The 19,022-nt window shown below is 34.6% G+C and overlaps 2 protein-coding genes and 1 non-coding gene across 3 annotated transcripts; 2 read left to right on the top strand and 1 right to left on the bottom strand.

Annotated features, from left to right (window-relative positions):
* The first annotated feature begins 3,769 nt into the window (after window positions 1-3,769).
* LOC135116841 (peroxidase-like) lies at window positions 3,770-11,140 on the top strand. Its single transcript, XM_064034427.1, has 12 exons — window positions 3,770-3,926; window positions 4,729-4,868; window positions 5,163-5,318; window positions 6,218-6,405; window positions 6,723-6,921; window positions 7,632-7,829; window positions 8,151-8,292; window positions 8,637-8,796; window positions 9,184-9,351; window positions 9,674-9,872; window positions 10,176-10,281; window positions 10,475-11,140. The coding sequence occupies exons 1-12, from the start codon at window positions 3,799-3,801 to the stop codon at window positions 10,569-10,571; spliced, it is 1,881 nt and encodes a 626-aa protein (XP_063890497.1). The 5' UTR covers window positions 3,770-3,798; the 3' UTR covers window positions 10,572-11,140.
* Window positions 11,035-11,106, top strand: Trnaq-uug (transfer RNA glutamine (anticodon UUG)). Its single transcript has one exon. It is a non-coding gene; the product is annotated as a tRNA-Gln (tRNA).
* Window positions 11,141-11,667: 527 nt separating the features above from the next.
* Window positions 11,668-17,494, bottom strand: LOC135116840 (peroxidase-like). The gene is made up of 13 exons (XM_064034426.1): window positions 17,232-17,494; window positions 16,763-16,902; window positions 16,319-16,483; window positions 15,776-15,963; window positions 15,412-15,616; window positions 14,895-15,092; window positions 14,242-14,386; window positions 13,694-13,850; window positions 13,147-13,314; window positions 12,926-12,994; window positions 12,583-12,712; window positions 12,130-12,235; window positions 11,668-11,914 (listed from the first exon to the last, which is right to left on the bottom strand). The coding sequence occupies exons 1-13, from the start codon at window positions 17,357-17,359 to the stop codon at window positions 11,809-11,811; spliced, it is 1,905 nt and encodes a 634-aa protein (XP_063890496.1). The 5' UTR covers window positions 17,360-17,494; the 3' UTR covers window positions 11,668-11,808.
* Between the last annotated feature and the right edge of the window lie 1,528 nt (window positions 17,495-19,022).

Here is a 19,022-nt window from a genome sequence, read left to right as displayed (position 1 = left end):
AAAACGTGTACCAAATGCCCGGCGATGTCAAAAAAATTGATGCTGATTTGCGGATTTTTTTTTGGTGTTATTGATATTTTTTTTTAATTTTATTTGGGGTTTTTTTGATGCTTAAGTAATTTTCGATTAGTGGACTTTTCGCTCGTAAATGTATCCTCGTATTTCTTTCTACTTGCAAATATTTATGCGGCAAAAACGCACCTAAAAGTTAAAATTGTAATAAAACAAGTCATTCATGAAACAATTTTACATTTTCATCTATGTTTCTACATTATGTTAAAGATACCTAGTATGTTTGATGAATATTCTCCTTTAACACTGGAACAACCTTTAAAAAGTCCCGTGTCATACCGTTAAGTTTTTAAATGTTAGTCGTGGAAGCTAATGAACAAGACTCACCACGTCATGAACAGAAACATTATAATTTTGCCGCTTAATGTACCAGGAACATGACCAGTATAATTTGGCCTCCCCTTTGCTGATAGAAGAAGCAATTCTGCTTCAATCATAGATGCAGCACGGGTCCAGTACAGTTGGACTGTAACTGGACAATTGTTACAGGTTGTGCGGAAAAATGTGCAATTTTAATTCAATAAAAAAAAACAATTTTGTAAATACTTATACTAAACAATAATTCTTAAATATGCATTTTTTCCATAATTATAACATTGTTATATAATTTACATAAAGTATTCATGAATGAATTTGTCAGTATGATTATAAACATTTGCTTTAGCAAGCCTTACTTAGAATAGCAATGAATACCTTATAACAAATCAAGTCGTAACAGCGAATATTTACTCGTAAATCTAGGTTTAAACTTGCGCACGTGATAATAAGCCTCTTATTTTGCCTGCCTCACCGGATAGCATAACATAAAACCATAGCATTTACCATTCCTTTTATTTCGAACAAAAACAAAAGAAGAAGAAGAAGCATTTTCACAAAAGAAAACAAAAAAACATTGTTTTAATATGAAACCAGCCTGTATACTGTCAGTTTGCAACGCAACGTCGGGGTGCTGTCAGACGCACGATACAATTTTTACATCGTTTCACTTTATCTGTGGTATATTGTTGCTCCCATAAGCTGTGATGGCAATGTTATGTAATGTTATAAATGTTATATCAACCTTGAACCACTTATATAATTGTTGCATGGTATTTAGATAGTATCATTACTCGAAAAAGAAATGTCTAGTTATGTGTATGGATTGAAATGCGGACACAATATACATAGTGTTCCTACATAGTTCTTTGAACCTAGAAAAAAGCATAATAACATTTTAATTGCATCAATTCAGAACAATCCAACAATTTGTTGTCTCTTTGAACTTGGATATTACAAAATAAAACCTGATCAAAACTTATTAAAAATACTGTATAATAAAAATTATTTCAAAGTTGGTTATTTACCTCTTCTCGATGACTCCTTAATGTAAGCTGCTCAGAGCTTTGATATTATTATTAGCTTATACCAGCGACGACAATAATTGCTTAACCTTGCAGAATGATTGAATATCCAATGCAATAACACCATCAATGCTTAGCAGTTCATTGAACTATGATCTACAGTCTACAGAGGTCTGCCATCTGTATGGGATGGTTTGTGGTCAAACATTCACTAATTGGACGCCACAAATTAGTTGTCAACGGGTCAGCTCTGCGAGCCTGTTACTAATTTATCTATTGCGAACGTTCAATTGTTTTGGGATGATAATTAGCTAAGCTAGACTATTGTGTGTGTTTGTTACTGGACAAATGTTTAGTCCCAGATGTTTACGGGCGATTTAAAAATACGTTGTATCTTACAAGTAAAATGTTAGTGTATATGTCAATTTAGGCAAGAATTATTTATGACATATTCGATATTTACAGAAATAACATATAACACAACCTTAAACAAAACTACAAACAATAGGGTCCCGTTTTACCCTTTGGGTACGGAATCCTGAAAAATAGGCTAAGTGCGAGTCGGACTCACGCACGAAGTGTTCCGTACCATTATTTATAAAACGGACAAAAAAATCACGTTTGTTGTATGAGAGCCCCCCAAAATATTTATTTAATTCTAGTTTTCAGTATTTTTTGTTATAGCGACAGCAAAAATACATCATCTGTGAAAATTTCAGCTCTCTAGCTATCACGGTTCATGAGATACAGCCTGATGACGGCTGCATCTCATGAGCCTCAGAGATCTCATGAGGTGACGGACGGACAGAGGAGCGAAAACAATAGGGTCCCGTTTTACCATTTGGGTACGGAACCCTGAAAATTAAAGTTAGAAATAGGTAGATAATAAAGTATGACTCAATTTTTAGCTATTTATTACATAGAAAGTAATGCAAATGAGCAGTACCATAGCTTATCCTCTACGTATACCTAATAGTCACGTGTACATAAATTCCGGTATTAACTCTCCCTCTCCTTTTTTATCTAAGTCCAATGTATAATATTATGCTATTCTCACGGTTTTTTGGCCAATGCCTTTAATTGTTTAAGTATATAAAAAATGATTTACAACTGTTTTGGATTATGTACCAATTAATTTTACGAGGCCAAATATTACAAAACGGTGTAATAAAGGTATTTTCCTACTCTATAAGAAGAGCATGTTTTGTTTGTTTGTACTCTAAAAGCTCCGATACTGTCATAGCAAGACGAAAAATTATTTCACTCAGATGGCATAGGCTACATTTTATCCGGGCACGGAAAATAAAACAAGCTTTTAAGTAATCGGTCATAAGATGATACACGTTTTGTAGGAAATAAATAGTCTATGGCATTTGCTGAGCTCTTTATCATCGACTTCACAAAATCTCCAAATCTTCCAAACTTTTTATTATTGTACTTAGTTGTTAAACAAAAACAATGGATGATGTCATACAAATTAAAGCAACAAACATAAATAACGAATAAACGGGACATCGCTTTGGCAATTAGCATTTAAATTATAAGAAATAATACTTACGAACTAGGTATTTATTCTAAAGATAGATATACAAAAAAAAACTTCTACAAAATGAATTTCGAGTCAAACGCTTAACAAAGATTTGATAATATTAATTAAACATATAAAAATCTTAGGAAAACTATGTAAAATAAATAATAAATGGTGCGAATTTATTTTTTGCGAGGATTGTCCCACTAAAAATCTTGATCGTCTTCAAAATTTTAGTTACTAAATTAAATCTCTTGAATCAAGCCTTGATGGTCTAGTGATTATTAAGGCTATTTTTATACAAAGTACCACAACAAGTATATCTTGAAATCAAGTATTAACACAACACTATTTTCAATTCTATGAATTAATTAGTCTGTTGGTTAACCTAGTCTAGATATTATATGTTTTACGAAAAGCCTCAAAATTCTCACTAACTTGTATAGTCACACACCTATTAGTAATTATTACCTATGTGTGTGTAACCACCATTGAGAACAAAATGACCAGCGGATATGCCATAACGCAAAAACCCTTTGCGAAAGTAGCGACCCAAAATGCCGGTGTTCGAGGAACAGTAACCTTTGCCTTTTTTGTAATACCAAACTCGTTGACAGATATCTTAAAGCACCCAAGCGACTCGTTAGTTCTCTCATAACTGATAGTTTTGGTCATGCCCAACATACGCATATGACCTAGAAGCAAGCATCTTACCCACCTGCAATATGGCATCTCCGCTAATATTTCCTTACTTCATTGTAAAAACGCACACACACATACAATGGCAAGTTTGAACATATATGAGGATATGTAACGGATGACTATTATAAGTAACAAATAGTTACATAGAGAATAAACATGTTTTTTCTCATAGTTTTGTGTTTTAGTGTATTTAGTTCAGCCAGAGGGATTGTGTACGATAGTTTCACGGGAACTCCTGTGAGTCAAGATGTGGTTTTGCGACATATTAAGGATAATACAACTTTGTGAGTTTAGAACCTATATTTATTTTCTTGTTTTAACGATTTCGTTTTATGTAGTGTTGTTACCTATTAATTGATAAGAGCAAAAACGCATAGGAAGTGGTAAAGGTGGTCGTTCTGGGCTGTCTTTTGTTTTTGACGTTCGAAAAGTACTGGGCCTAATTTAAATAAAAGTTTTGAGTTTAGGTTTAGAAGTAGAAGAAAATTAATGAAGTTCCTAGATAGATAGAAAAATTAGCTTCATTTTAAAATGTGACCCTGATTATTATCTTCTATATTACGTTATTTTTTGGAGAAAATAAAAGTCCCTTTACACTTAATTACACTGAATTATTAAGAACCTGTAATTGCGTATATAAATAAGTAATAAGCTCAGATACAAGATGATTAAGTTATTGTACTTAAGTTAAGTAGATTGTAATTGTTCATGGTTCAAGGTTAAATGTAATCGGCCTTAATTAATATTCCGTGGTTAAAACCAACAGTTACAATAACAGCGCCATTGTAATGTTTTAACTTAACATCGTAGAACTATCCATTGAATAGTTTTAGAATTCCAAATTATGTTGCAATTATTCTGCTTATAAGTCTAAAGCAGTCTAAGCCGACCCCAACATAGTTGAAAAAAGGGCTCGGAGATGATGACTTTTCCGTACCTGCAAAGAAGCTATTTTCTCAGTCTAATTCTTAGAAAAAGCATTTTGACTGATATTATTTAACAAAGTACATTACAGTTTTAAGCAGCTTAGCAATTTCCCACGTCATTTTAACATAATTCTCTATTTTAACCCTGAAAAACTTCCAGTTGGTGCATAAATGACATCCAACCCTGTGATGCAGAAGAATGGAGACGTTTAGACGGATCTTGCAACAATTTGAAACACCCTGCCAGGGGAACTACACATACACCATTTTATAGAATGCTGCCGGCAGTTTCTGATAAAGGTATAATACATTATTTTTACTGCCTTCGTAAATACAGATAGTGTCGGGTTGAGAATTTTTATTAATAAAGAAGCTTGCATAAAATTAAATTAATAATGTATTACTTCTTAGGTTTGATCTTTAATATCGCTTAAAACTTAAAAGTGCCAAATAATAAGTAAAAGTATTAAACAACACTTACATAATCATTGCCATTTGAGAAGATATCGAAGTGGAACAAAAAATAAAAATTAAACAGGTATTCATAGGTCACATGTTTTTACCAACAATTAATTGTTGTTTATTTTTTTACAGATTGTGGTCCAAACTCAAAGTCAGATCTGCCTCTCGTAAGACGAGTTAGAACAAACTTTCTATCAGAAGCTCAAGTTCCGGACCAAACGTTCACAGTACTGGCTTCTTATTTCCTCGTATTTATATCGACCGATGTCAGCAATCTACATGACACAAGTAATGAACCCATTAAAACCCTCAGACTGCAGACTAAACAGTCGGCCGATAGTTAACCTGATGGTTGGCCAAAATATTTTCTTAAGAAAATATTTATTAAAATCAAAGTTTTTAGTATGTCTAATAGCGGTTAAATATCAGGTGATCTTGAAATGCGCGTACTATCGTTCATCTTCATACTGGTTTATGACTCCAAAAAAGCTATCGGCCGACTAAAAGTTTGCAGCATGTGGGTACTCTTAGCGGACATTCCGTAGTAGTGAATTAAGTAAGAATGCGTTTTATTTGACGTAAATGTAAAACTATGTTGCAATACTTGTTATAATTTGTGGTAAATATCTGTTTATTTGTGATTCAATCCTTGAATAAAAAAGCGGACGCATTGAACTGGTAATGTATCAAGGAAAATAGGTATCAAGTCAAGATCAAGCCAGGTTAAATCCCCAATACTTATATTTTCTGAGAAAACTATGCCGTATTTACAGCATTCACATTTTTTCTTTGAAACCATTGAAGTAGTTATTGTTTGGAACTTATCTCTGCTAATGTGTATTTGTGATATATCTATCTTTATTTATTAGAGCAACCATAAAATATCTTGCAGGTTTATCTAAACAAGATCAACTTTTTGTAAACCGAAATTGTTTGACCTTTCTTTATTTATATAGCTAATATAAAAATGAATCGCAAAATGTGTTGGTAAGCGCATAACTCAACAACGCCTGGACCAATTTGGCTAATTCTTTTTTTGTTGTGTTTGTTATTGTCAGGAGAAGGTTCTTATGAAAAAAAATAGGGTAAAGTAGAGAAGTCAGTTGACGGGAGCGAAACCGCGGGCAAAAGCTAGTAGCTAATATTTTTGTTTATTAATATGCTTTGTATTATATTAAATTTTTCAGTAAACTACATTCTCTGGACTCCATACTGCTGCCTTCCTAAAGGCAAGGAGGATGATATGTGCGCTCCCATACAAGTGCCGGCTGATGATCCAGTGCATCGCTTCTCTGGTATTCGATGCTTTAACTTGACGAGACCTATGACTTTCCAAAGTCAAGGATGTCGGAAGAAAGATACGTTTCCTGAAAGGGTAAGAACGAGTCTTCAACTTAAATCTGTAAAATCTATACGAAAGAGCTTAGAAATTGCAATTAATATTATCAAATCGACTGAAGTCTTCATTCTCCTTATCCAGAAAATATTTATGGTCGACACAGCATATCTAGTTCTTACCTACTCTCATATAAGTCCTTTCCTTACATATCGTCTTTCACGGAACCCAAATCGACCGAAGTATTATGGATTTCCAAATCCGTTATATCCATGCATGAGTTGTATAATCGTATCTGGTCAACTAACTTACACTTACAAACAATCAAACATTACAAAGATTATTTTTCCCAACAGATAATGAGTGCAACACCACTATTCGATTTATCGAGCGTTTACGGAAACTCTTTGGACAAAGCGTTAGAAGGGAGACTCTTCAAAGGCGGATTGCTGAAGTATGAAGTCGAAGATGGCAGGATTTGGCCACCACAGGATGTCAACCATACCTCTTGTCTTAGGAACCAAAAACCTTATGAAACGCGGTGTCATAAGACGCGTAAGTTATTTGGCTCATATTGTTTTAGGAGCCAGGGCTTCCTTTGTAATTGTATTTTATTTTTTATGCCAATAAAACATTTATTTATTTATTTTTGCAGACCACTGACTGTTGATTCACTTTAAAACTGCGCATTTTAATTTAAAACATACATACATAGATTGCTCAAAAAAACATGGGTTCTATTTTTGTCTTGATCATAGTTCGCTCTTAGAGATAAGCTATTGTTTGTAGCAATTACCGTAATCATAATTATGTTAAGTTAAATTCATAAGCAGCGCGTTGAACATAATGAAGAATTATCATACTTATTTCCTACTTCAATCGTAACACATTATTCAGTAATTAGCTTTTGTGCAGATCTGCGGAATGGAGAGATTAAAATATTTAAATCACTTTTTGTCCCAGGACGTGTGAGCAAATCTTAAAATAGATCCTTAAGTGCTTCAAACAGCACGCATTTTAATTCTTGTGAATTTCTACTCAGTCGTGTCTTCTTCATCATATTAACAATAATAATTATGAACCCCCCATATTATTACTGAGAAAGTGTTAATATTATGTAGTACCTACTTGGGCACTCCTTGTGTATAGTATGATGATATCCCTTACATAGTCTTTCATAGATACGTCTCGGGTTGTATGCTTATTCCCTTTACAATTGATAACCTTGACCTTATAATGTAAATCGTTCATCATTTAATTTTCAGCATCAGACGAAATAAACTCTCTCATGCCTATAAACATTGTAACTATTTGGTTCTGGAGACTTCACAACCACATAGCTAACCGACTAGCGAAGATGAACCCTTGTTGGGATGATGAGAAACTGTTTTATACTACAAGAGATATTAATATAGCTATACAGGCCCAGATTCTGTTGTATGAGCTATTGCCGATGATGATGGGTAAGAAACTAAGCATTCATTTGTTTTTGAAGTAAAAGGTTCTTTACTTGTGCTGTGCTTTTTGTGATGGTGAAAATCCTAAACTTGCGACAGGTTATCGACAGATTCGAAAGACCGTAAAGACGTGAAGTTTGTAAGACCTATAAACATAAATATGACTTCTTGCTCTCTGTACTTTCCTGTATCAAATGCAAGTAAAAATGTAAATTATTTTTCTTGATTATTTACTTTAATATCAATCAAAACGTATAGCTGTATTCTTCATTTTGATTGGCAGTTCTACAATTTAACATTTATTTTACATCCAGTTTTGTTTTTCAGGATACGACAATCTTATAAACGACGGAGTGTTGTACCCTCATGGCTTCAGGGACATTTACAAAAAACAACTAATGCCACAGTTATCCATGGAATTCCCGCTAACATTACGATGGTTACATAAGATGCAGGAAGGCACCATAAAGTAAGCCAAAATTACACCTCAAATTAAATTGGCTAGCTGAAAATTCAAATCGTTTTTTAATAAACCACATAATATATATATTTTGTTTATCTAAAACTATTACTGATACTGCCTTTTAGTAAACTTATCATTTATCTGTAATTAAAATTCTTAGTAACCTATGAATGTGGTAAGTTTATTACACTGTTACTCTGAAACGGCTTGCCCGATTGAGATCTTTAGCATAGTCACCTTTTTTCGAATACAAGACCACCTCTAGAGACGTGGATATAACAAAAGAATAATGTGTTTATATAAGAATATTTAAATGTCACCTATTTTTAATAACTTTTTTTCTTTTTCAGAATGTACGACGCCAACGGTACCTACATAAAGAAGGAGGCCATAGTTGACCTCTCCATCAGAACAGGCTACTTGGCAGTAGACAATAATATAGACTACCTGACACAAGGCAGCTTCAGACAACCCAGTGCTAAGATGGATGATCATGTTGTGGATCCTGATGTAAGGATTTATTTTTGTTTGAGAATAAATTAGTAAAACACAGCCTTCTTTGAATCCTATATGTAATTAGTAAAATAATTTCCTCAAAAGAAAATTACCAACACATCGCTTTGAGTAAAATTAGTAAAGATAAGAAGTTTCAAAACAAGGTTTTATCGTATTATTTTAAAACTATTGCTGCTGGTAGGTATTTGTATATAAATCATATGCAAGCGTGAAAAAGCGGATGATCTGATTGATGTATATTAGGTACTGAGGTGACAGACATTAGTCTACTTTTGGGTCCTGGTATCAGGTTATTAGGACACTAATGCAGATACAGGCAGAAGTTAGTACCTAATTACTACTTTATCGTATTTCATAATATTAACTTACGTGTCTTTTCAGATGGCCGAGAGAATGGCAGGAATATTCCAAGTATCCCAGGACACATTTTCCAGTGACTTGGCTAAAAACCGCCTCATGTACATTCAGCCTTATGTGAAGTATTTGGAGCACTTTAGTGGTAGAACTATCAGCAGTTTTGAAGATCTTGCGGAGTACTTTGAACCAGAGGTAAGAGATAATGATTTGTCAGAACATAATACTATCATTTAAATCAAAGAATTTCACCTACATTATTAGGGTCCGGACCCTTGAAGTCGAAATCATTTTGTGGATTTTAAGAATTTTTCACGATGCAGCCGGGAATCTAAAAATTGAAGATTGATACAATCTTCCCTAGGAAGCACGAAAAGTGTAGATTTGTTGATTCTGCACCTTATATCTCTCTCCGTCAGTCGTATTGAATATCCTACCAGAGTGAGACTATGGAAAGTTTACTTGTGGACTGATCGCCACAAAAGGAAACCATTATAAAGATCATGTTCTTTTACAGGTTTTAGTAAAACTGTCAGAGCTATACAAATCGGTGGAAGACATAGACTTGCTAGCAGCCATGTGGGTGGAGAAGCCACTAGACGGCGGTCGGGTTCCACACATGTTCTACTGTATTGTTGTAGAACAGTTGCTTCGAACCATGCAATCTGATCGGCACTGGTATGAGAGGCCTAATAGACCTCATGCGTTTACTATTGGTGAGTCAGCACAGTAGGTTTTCTTTTACCAAACTCTTTAATGTATCATAAGCAACTTTGTTATGGCTAGCATACTGACTTCCGCACAAACCGTCAATTGTTTCTTTGGCTGTTCCTTTCTCTCCATTTTTATCCACTTTAATGTCCTAGGTCTTCCTCCCAACATGATAGCCATTAACTCATTTCTCTGCGTACATTTACCTCGACAATAAGTTTTCACAAAGTTTTGTGATGAATTAAAGCATTTATTTTGCTGTTGAACAATAAGGTGAAGATGATAATGACGATTTCCTTGTTGTACAGAACAACTTCAAGAAATAAGGAAGGTGTCGATCGCAAGAGTGCTATGTGATGTTGGAGATACTGTCACTCATATACAGGCGAGAGCTTTCCAAAGAATCGGACCTGAGTAAGTAAATACTTACCCCCCTTTAATTTATTAAGAATCGGGGTTATGTTCAGGAGGTATTCCATAAGGTTTATGTAGCTAAGTATTTTTTTTTTACACAAGAGCTAGTAACCCAAACATGAACCAGATTAATTCAAATGCTTGTTAAATTCATAAGTATTTTAACAATGCAAAACTCAATTTTATTTTACAGGAATCCAATGCAAAGTTGTGAAGAAATACCGGACATCAATATAAAAGCTTGGAAAGACTACACTTGCAGCAAAAAAATTAAATCACCGTGCGACTAGTTATTTAATAAATATTAATTTATTTAAGGATAGATAAGGAATTAAATAAGTTTTGAAAAAAGAGTGTATTTAATGTGGCTGTAGCTGGGTAACATTTTCAAACCACAGCTCATTTTATGACGCAGCATATGAAATTGTTATTTTTTAATCAATAAATGACATCATTAATCTTGCGGATTATAAGGGAAATAATTATAATGAAACCGATCTGCTGTGTTCTATGGATTATGTTAACAATACGATTCTAACAGTACCTACGCGATTTGTATAACTTAGGTATTAGAAAGTAAACAATCAAATTAACTTAACAGCTGTGACCACACAACACAGAACAAAGTACGAGTATGTTTACAACCTAAATCGTGCATGAAGTGAATCGTGAGACATAAAACTTATCAATAAGTGACGTCACGCGAAATGCGTGTAGTGAAAGGGAAGCGCCATTTCGCGTATCATAGCAACCGGTTCCATGGTGTAATGGTTAGCACTCTGGACTTTGAATCCAGCGATCCGAGTTCAAATCTCGGTGGAACCTTCGTTTTATACTTCGATACATTCATTGATGAGACATCAATCAAAAATACTAAATTACATTAGAATGTATTAAAGTACAGTTAAAAAACTTAGAAAATAGAAACACTTGAAATTCGTGTTTGTTTTGTTTTTAAAAGAATACAAAGTAAATAAAACGAAATGTAATCAATAGTATTTATTGAAACCGCCTGCCATTTGTGTAATGAATTGAGCGATTACAAATCAATTAAGATTCTTGATCTAAATGGATTAATGTTGTTTTTTTTTTACATATACCTTATGACTTAGTAATTTAGAACCTCACGTCTTGCTACTTGTGGATAAGTTATGTAATTAAAATTAGTAAATAACATTCGGAAAACTTAATCTTAGTAATTCAAATAAAGTAGCCAAATCTTGTGCATAGTTATGCAGATTTACCTAAATCGGACGCGTAATTAATTTTAATTCGATTTTTATTTAATACTTAGTATAAGTGTGCGAAAGTTAAGAATAATATAGGTATTATTAAGTACTGATATGGGAAATGAATAAAGAAAATAAAACAATTTCATCGGTAATAATTGATTTTATATTATCAAGCATTTTTACATATTTCAAGTTCACGATCTAGATTATAAATATAATATAATGGCAACCAGTTCGAAGGGGTCAAACACCTTAGGTTATATAACAACTTTATTTACATAATTATCGTTTCACATTATATTGGTTTATATTGATTCCAATATAAAGGTCGTTCACACGACAAATCTTTCCAAGCTCTGTAGTCTATTTGGGGAATTTTGGTGCAGCTGTCAATTTTGTTGCTAAAAATAATAAAATTCACATAAGAAAATGAAAAAATGCCAGTCGTAAAATACGCTAAAAATAGTTTTATTTTGGGAAGATAAACTTTTTTAACATAGAGACAAAATTATTTCTGGGAAAGAGAAAAAAAGGCCCTTAGATTTTTTTATAAAAAAAATATATTTTGCTTTTTATTTTTTATAAAAAGATTAAAGATTAAAATGTTGTAACTTACTTGTTGCCAGCCTTCAAGAAAGCACGTGGTTGAATCTTTGTAACCGTGTCTCCGACATCACATAGAATTCTTGCAATTGTAATCTTCCTTATTTCTGCTAGTTGTACTGAAAACAAGGTTTTTTTTCATTACAACGAGTAGTGCCATTTTATACGCATTATAAGAGTAGGTATACAAGAGTATACAAAAAAGTTGTTTGTCACTTTTCCCAAACTATCTCAGGGTCGGCTTCCAGTCTAACCGGATGCAGCTAAGCAAGGTTGTTAAACTTTTTGCATGGCCTCAGAGAATCCGTAAAAACTGACAAAGATGTTCAAATAACCACCAATTTAAAGTGCCTTCCGAAACTCAGAGGAACTCGTCATGACAAAATGGTCCACCCATCCACGAATTAACTTTATGATCTATCAACCTATGCGAGAAAGTAACTAAGACCAATAAAATAATACTTACGAGCATTAAAAGCATTAGGCCGATTCGGTCTTTCGTACCAATGTCTGTCAGCTATAATATTACGCCTTAGCTGATCAATGACGAGGCAGTAGAAGGTTGGAGGCACAAATCCACCACGTATCGGTCTTTCTGTCCAACAGAGTGACAGCAACATGCTGAGCAAGGGCCTTTTCGCGTGGATGTGACGCATATTTCCCCCACTATTGTGTATTGTCTTCTGTTGTTCTATGTTATTATTAATTCGTTTTTGTTTGTATTATTGTTTGTATTTGTCTATGCGTTATGTCCATGTGAATAAATGTATTTTCTTTCTTTCTTTCTTTCTTTCTTCTTTCTTTCTTTCCGTCCATATGCCAGCCAGAAGATCCATGTCTTCCACTCTTTCATACATTTCTCTTAGGACTTCAATCCTCTGAAAGTCAAAATTGTATTATATTTGTAATACTTTCAAAGTTTGGTGGCCTCTGCATGAATGGACCTCAAATTGTGAAAATTGACAGATAAAAGTATAGGAATTGGGTTATTCAAATGGAATATTACATCTAAATTAAAAGTATTGTTTACCTCAGGATCAATAATTCCACGAAGATCACCAAAGCTTCTGACTGGCTTTCCGAAACACACCTCTCGGTACTTAACATAAGGTTGAAAACCAAAGTAACGGTTCTTTGCCATATCATTGGTCATCAAATCGGACACCCTTTGATGAGGCCCTAGACCCTGCTCTGTCATCTGTAATGTAGAATAAAAGAGCCATTAAAATCTAATTAGAATTAAAATTATGTCACCCTAACGCGTGTTATTTGTTAATGATTTAGCATAATGACACAAACGATTAAAGTGTTTATCATAGATGTTCATAGATTTCAAATAATAAGACAGTCATGTTAATTCATCAAATACATGACGAACATTAGCGCCTTTCAGCGTAATAGTAACGATGGAGTTTCTCACCATATCAGTTTTTCACCATAGGAAGCTAATTTTGGAATGGGCAACTAGAATCCAAAGTATCAATGTATCAATGTATACTTTTGTCATTCATAAGTGCTGCTTTTAAAGGCTTAAATGGAATAAAATTATTTGAGTATGACATAGCAGTAGTACTTACATCAGGATCAGCAATATAATCAATGTTAGCACTTCCTTGTCTAAAGCTGCCCTGTGTGATGTAGTCCATATTGTTGTCGACTCCGAAGAAACCAGTCCTCAAAGTAAGGTTTACTATGGGGAACTGTTTTAGGTAATGACCGTCTTTGTCATACATTCTGCAAAATTAGATACAAGACTGAGTAAGGCGATATAAAGTCAGGGGGTCCTCTAACACCACTCAGCATAACTATCAATAAATTCAACGATTGCGACCGTTAAACAGGAGGCATCAAGGCTTGAAGATAAGACCCACTATGCGTAATAAGAAAAGAAGAAGAAGGAAGAAAATCCTACTTAATATTATAAACGCGAAAGTTTGTATGTATGGATGTATGGATGTTTGTTACTCTTTCACGCAAAAACTACTGAATGGATTTTAATGAAACTTTACAATAATATAGCTTATACATCAAAATAACAAATTTGTAAACATATTGTTCGAAATACTAAACCTGCGCAGACGAAGTCGCGGGCACCAGCTAGTTTAAAATAAGACATTAAACTTACTTCAAAGATCCTTCTTGAACGGTATGCAGCCACCTCAATGCGAATGGATATTCCAAAGACACTTGAGGCAGTACTTTATCATTGTAGATATCCCTGAATCCTCCATTTGGTACTATGACACCATCTTTGACTAAGTTCTCATATCCTGAAATATGCATAAGTACTTAGAAGCATATAAAACATAATTTACTACAAAAGGTAAAAGTTTCATAAAACTGTGCTATAGAAAATTTTAACTCAAAGAGACAACCCTCGTTATTCTAGTAGTAATTAAATAGAAAATATTTTCACTCTAAAGTACGTTTTATTCCAGCATACATTAATATCATTTTCATAAATTACCACAAAATATTATCGTGTATCGTGTAAGTATGAAGTTTGAAGGTCTTTGATCCAAAAAAGTTTTTACATAAATTAATATTCATTGTAGCGGGATTCTTTCTTTTATGTGCTCTAGAAACAATTTAAACATAAGTTAAGAAGTTGATACATCGTCAAAAAATGTTGCGGTTACTACGTGGGATCAAATCTTTGCAAGTAAATTTTTATGTCATACTTATCTGAATGTATCCAAGATACTTTGGAAAAAATACTTTACAAAAAGGATTCTAAAAGAAAATATTGATCCGTCAATTTTTAAGCAAGGTTCTTACCCAAAAACACTGGAAGCAGCTCATAATAATTCATTTGGATGAAAACAGCAATATTTATATCTCTGGCAGTGGCGAATAGTTTCTCATCGTTCCAGCAAGGGTTAACCTTAGCCAACTCTGTAGCGATGAAGTTGTGGTTCCTCCAGAACCAAACAGCCATGAGGTTGATGGAACCTAAGGTATTGCCTCCGTCTTCGGCTGTAAACGTAAGGAATGATTAGAAGAGAGTAAATATTGAATACTTCGTATAATAAATGCCCCCGAATATACAGATGTTACTAAAAGGGTAAGCTAATAAATTCATTCAAATTAGATCTTTATTCCTGTATTAAAGATCAGTTGGTTATTACATTCAGACAGGAGAATAAAATGGGGACTGCAGTCATTATAAAGAATTATATTGACATCAAAAGCGAATATTATGCATTGTTTATATTTATATCTATTGCTTTTATTTCATTTTAATTAAACAATTTTAAAGTAACCAATTTCCAAAAAATGAAATTAAAATACTTACGCATATCATGACACCTAGTCTCATGAGGTCTTTGATTCAAGAAACAGACGTTGGCTGTCGTCTTACTACTGGGAGGCCAGATCCTGCCATTATCTACTTCGAACTTTAACAGTCCTCCTTTAAACAACCTGCCTTTTTCTTGTAAGTTCTTCATGTAATTGCCGTACACTACAGAAAGGTCTATGAGGGGTGTTGATGAAATTATCTGCATGATAAACAAAAGAAGATCTAGGTAAATTTATGATTATTTAAATCCTTTTCTTCTGCCCATGATATGGGATGTGTCTTGATCAAACAGAATTTGCTTAGTTTCTGGTCAAAAATTATGATTCAGTTTCTTTATTGAACAAAAAATGTTACTTACTCTTTCTGGTGTAGTTCCTTTAGGTATGCAGCCAATGCTTTGGAAAGACTCAGGTCTGGTCATGTTCAAACAGCGAATGCCAGAGAACCGATGCACCGGGTCATCTTCAGGAATCTTGTTGGGGACACAGTAGGGGTCTGATTTACCTTTCTCCATGCAACAGTATGGACGCCATAGAATGTAGTTTACTGGAAGAAGACTGGTGGATTACGAATACGATAGAAATTTAGTGCGAGGAAAATATCGATATTTTATTAGAACTGTGAATGTGTAACGTGAAACACAGACCGAGTAGCGAATATCAGTTGAGAGCAATTAACACTCATAAAGATTGCAAAATAACCTGAAGAACATTGCAGAAAATTCATGTGTTTAATAAGCACAACTATTCCTGCATGCCTGCAGTTTTAATTCGTACTACATAATATATATATTAGAAGAACTTTAGCTTGAAATTCGCAGGGAAGCAGTAGCTACCAAGCTCCGATTTTAAGACAGGAACTTCAATGACTAATGAAAATAATAATAACAAAAATATCTTACCTGTATCATGCAGAGACACAACATCACCAGACAAGAAGACGAAGGCATGAATAGCCAGCTGCGTGTACCTCTGACTGGGGACCTTACCGACTGATATCAGCCGGGTCCTTAGTAGGCGAGCGAGGGGCATTTCATTGCCTGATAATGCCTTCTTTGGCTCGAAATCTGTTGATTAAGGGCTGAAATTAATGTCTAAAGTCTTCTCCTCTCCTCAATGATGCTATATACGCAGTCTAGGCATCGACTTAAAATATTTCAATTGCTTGAGCACTACCCACGGAGGCACTACCCCAATTACGTTGGTGACAATAACAATGCTTTAAGTCAAAAAAATATGAATATCCCAATTAAGAACTTCCTCCATTAGGAAGTCGGTTAAACATAAAATTGCTTTCTTCAAGAAGAGCAATGAATCTACACAACAAATAAACATAGGTAGATCACCTTTGTCATAAATAGCTGGCAGTATCCTAGTGAAGGGCGTGTGGCTGGCTCCTCGGGGAGGGTTCTTCAGATTGTTGCACGAGCCATCCACTCGTCTCCCTTCTAGAGGATCACATGGTTCTATTTCTGTTACGCACCAGCTGTTAACACACCACAAAACCTACTTAAAACACGAAGAAAATCTAAAAAAAACATGATCAACGATATTTCGATCGAAGTAAATCACTTTTCCCTTTTTTGTCCATCAGAATAAAACAGACAATTTCTTGATCAATTCTTGAGTAGCCACTGCAGAAATTGCAAAAAAAAATAATAATTGGACTAACATGCAAGATTTTGAGCTTAAATCACTTTAGCACCCAAGCTGTAGTTCTTTCGATACCAATCGGTACCAGATTAGTGAAAACACATTTCGGGTTGAAACAGGTTTTTAAAAATCCAGAAAAATAAAAGATAATTTTATACTTACAAAGTCGTATTAGTCTTGTCATGGCGTTTCACATCATCGATAGTTATAGGAACTCCATGGTACGAATCATAAAATAACGCCCCTTTCACATCACAGAATAAAAAGCCCAACAATAAAAGTCGTAACATCTTGTCAACTCAACTCATTGAATTGAAATAAATTCTAAAATTAACAAAACCACTAAAACTTCGATTTGGATAAACTAGTTTCAAATGATGTCAGTATGGTAATGATTAGATTTCGGGTCAATCACCCTTTAATTAAAAAAAGTATTTAAATTTTCTGTAGTCTCGTTAAAAGTGTCTGACAATCTGTCTGACTTTAATGCACAAACGTATATTTTACAATAGTGAAAAGTTAGTCTTGCTTCGTTATTTACTTCAGGAAAACCATAAACTATCTTCACCTGTTTCAATAAACCTCATATCATAGAATTTGTATAACCTAGCATTTACCCGACGATTCATTCGCATTTTTAATTATTTAGTTAACGTATATTAACTTTAGTTAAAAGGCTAAACCTACTCACATTAAAAGTTATTTTATTTTTTTCATAAGAATGAGTAAAAAAATTATGTATAGGTATACTAGCATAAAATAAAATCTATCTGTTAGTGGTGTATTTATTAGGCAATTGCGCACTAAATGCGATTTTTACAATATTCTGTAACTTACGTAAGCGTATGATAGGGTGCCTCGGGAAGTGTTGTGGTGGGCCATGAAAGAGAAAGGTGTGCCTGGGAAGTATGTGGAGTTAGTTCGTGCGATGTACAGGCAGTCCTGTACTTATGTCCGATCGTCGGCCGGCAATACTGACCAGTTCAGTGTGGCTGTGGGCCTGCACCAAGGGTCTGCTTTAAGTCCTTACCTCTTCCTGCTTATTATGGACGCCTTGACGGCGGACATACAGGAGGAGGCACCCTGGTGCATGCTGTTTGCCGACGACATCGTCCTGGTTAGCGAAGACGGACCTGAGATCCAGAGCAGATTGGGGAGTTGGCAACAGAGACTGGAGAATGTTGGCTTAAAAATCAGCAGAACCAAGACCGAATACATGTTCTGCGATTTCGGCGGTCTCTCCAGTCCTGAAGCCATAGCGCTGGATAACGCACTTCTTCCAGTCTGCTCCGATTTCCGGTATCTCGGTTCGCTTATTCAGGGTGATGGCGAAATAGATCGGACAGTTACGCACAGAATTAACGCAGGATGGATGAAATGGCGGCAGGTAACGGGAACAACTTGTGACCTCGTATTCCCCTTAAACTTAAGGGAAAATTTACAAGAGTATGGTCAGGCCTGCTGTCTTGTATGGATCAGAGTGCTGGCCCACAAAAGCGACGAATGAAAGACAATTGCATGCGGCAGAGATGAGAATGTTAAGAGGTATGTGTGGAGTTACGCGAATGGATAGAGTGAGGAATGAGTATATAAGAGGAAGTTTGAAAGTAGCGCCGGTATCAGAAAAACTGCGTGGAAACCGGCTGTCGTGGTATGGGCATGTGATGCGGAGGAATGAGAGTCATGTTGTGAGGAAGGTAATGAGTATGAACGTGGACGGATATAGTGGAAGAGGAAGACCAAAGAAACGATGGATGGATTGTGTGAAAGTAGATATGGTAAGAAAGAATGTTACTTGTGAGATGACGGCAGATAGAAGCGTATGGAAGAAGAAAACATGCTGCGCCGACCCCAAATAAAATTGGGATAAGGGCAGGAGGATGATGATCTGTAACTTACACTATTTTTTTTTTCTTTTATTTACATACACATAATTTATTTTCAACAGTCACA

Source organism: Helicoverpa armigera, chromosome 4 (genome assembly GCF_030705265.1).
Source record: "Helicoverpa armigera isolate CAAS_96S chromosome 4, ASM3070526v1, whole genome shotgun sequence".
Lineage (NCBI taxonomy): Eukaryota > Metazoa > Arthropoda > Insecta > Lepidoptera > Noctuidae > Helicoverpa > Helicoverpa armigera.
This window is presented reverse-complemented; position numbering and strand designations above follow the sequence as displayed.

What these genes read in the sequence shown, in the direction of transcription:
- LOC135116840 (XM_064034426.1), bottom strand. Translation starts at nt 17,359, where the DNA reads ATGTTACGACTTTTATTGTTGGGCTTTTTATTCTGTGATGTGAAAGGG. An exon ending in GTTCAAGAAGGATCTTTGAA is followed by an intron (nt 13,851 to 14,241) that starts GTAAGTTTAATG and finishes CTAATTTTGCAG; the next exon opens with AATGTATGACAAAGACGGTC. An exon ending in GTGGAATTATTGATCCTGAG is followed by an intron (nt 12,995 to 13,146) that starts GTAAACAATACT and finishes TTTGACTTTCAG; the next exon opens with AGGATTGAAGTCCTAAGAGA.
- LOC135116841 (XM_064034427.1), top strand. Translation starts at nt 3,799, where the DNA reads ATGTTTTTTCTCATAGTTTTGTGTTTTAGTGTATTTAGTTCAGCCAGA. An exon ending in AACGCGGTGTCATAAGACGC is followed by an intron (nt 6,922 to 7,631) that starts GTAAGTTATTTG and finishes TTTAATTTTCAG; the next exon opens with CATCAGACGAAATAAACTCT. An exon ending in CGGAGTACTTTGAACCAGAG is followed by an intron (nt 9,352 to 9,673) that starts GTAAGAGATAAT and finishes GTTCTTTTACAG; the next exon opens with GTTTTAGTAAAACTGTCAGA.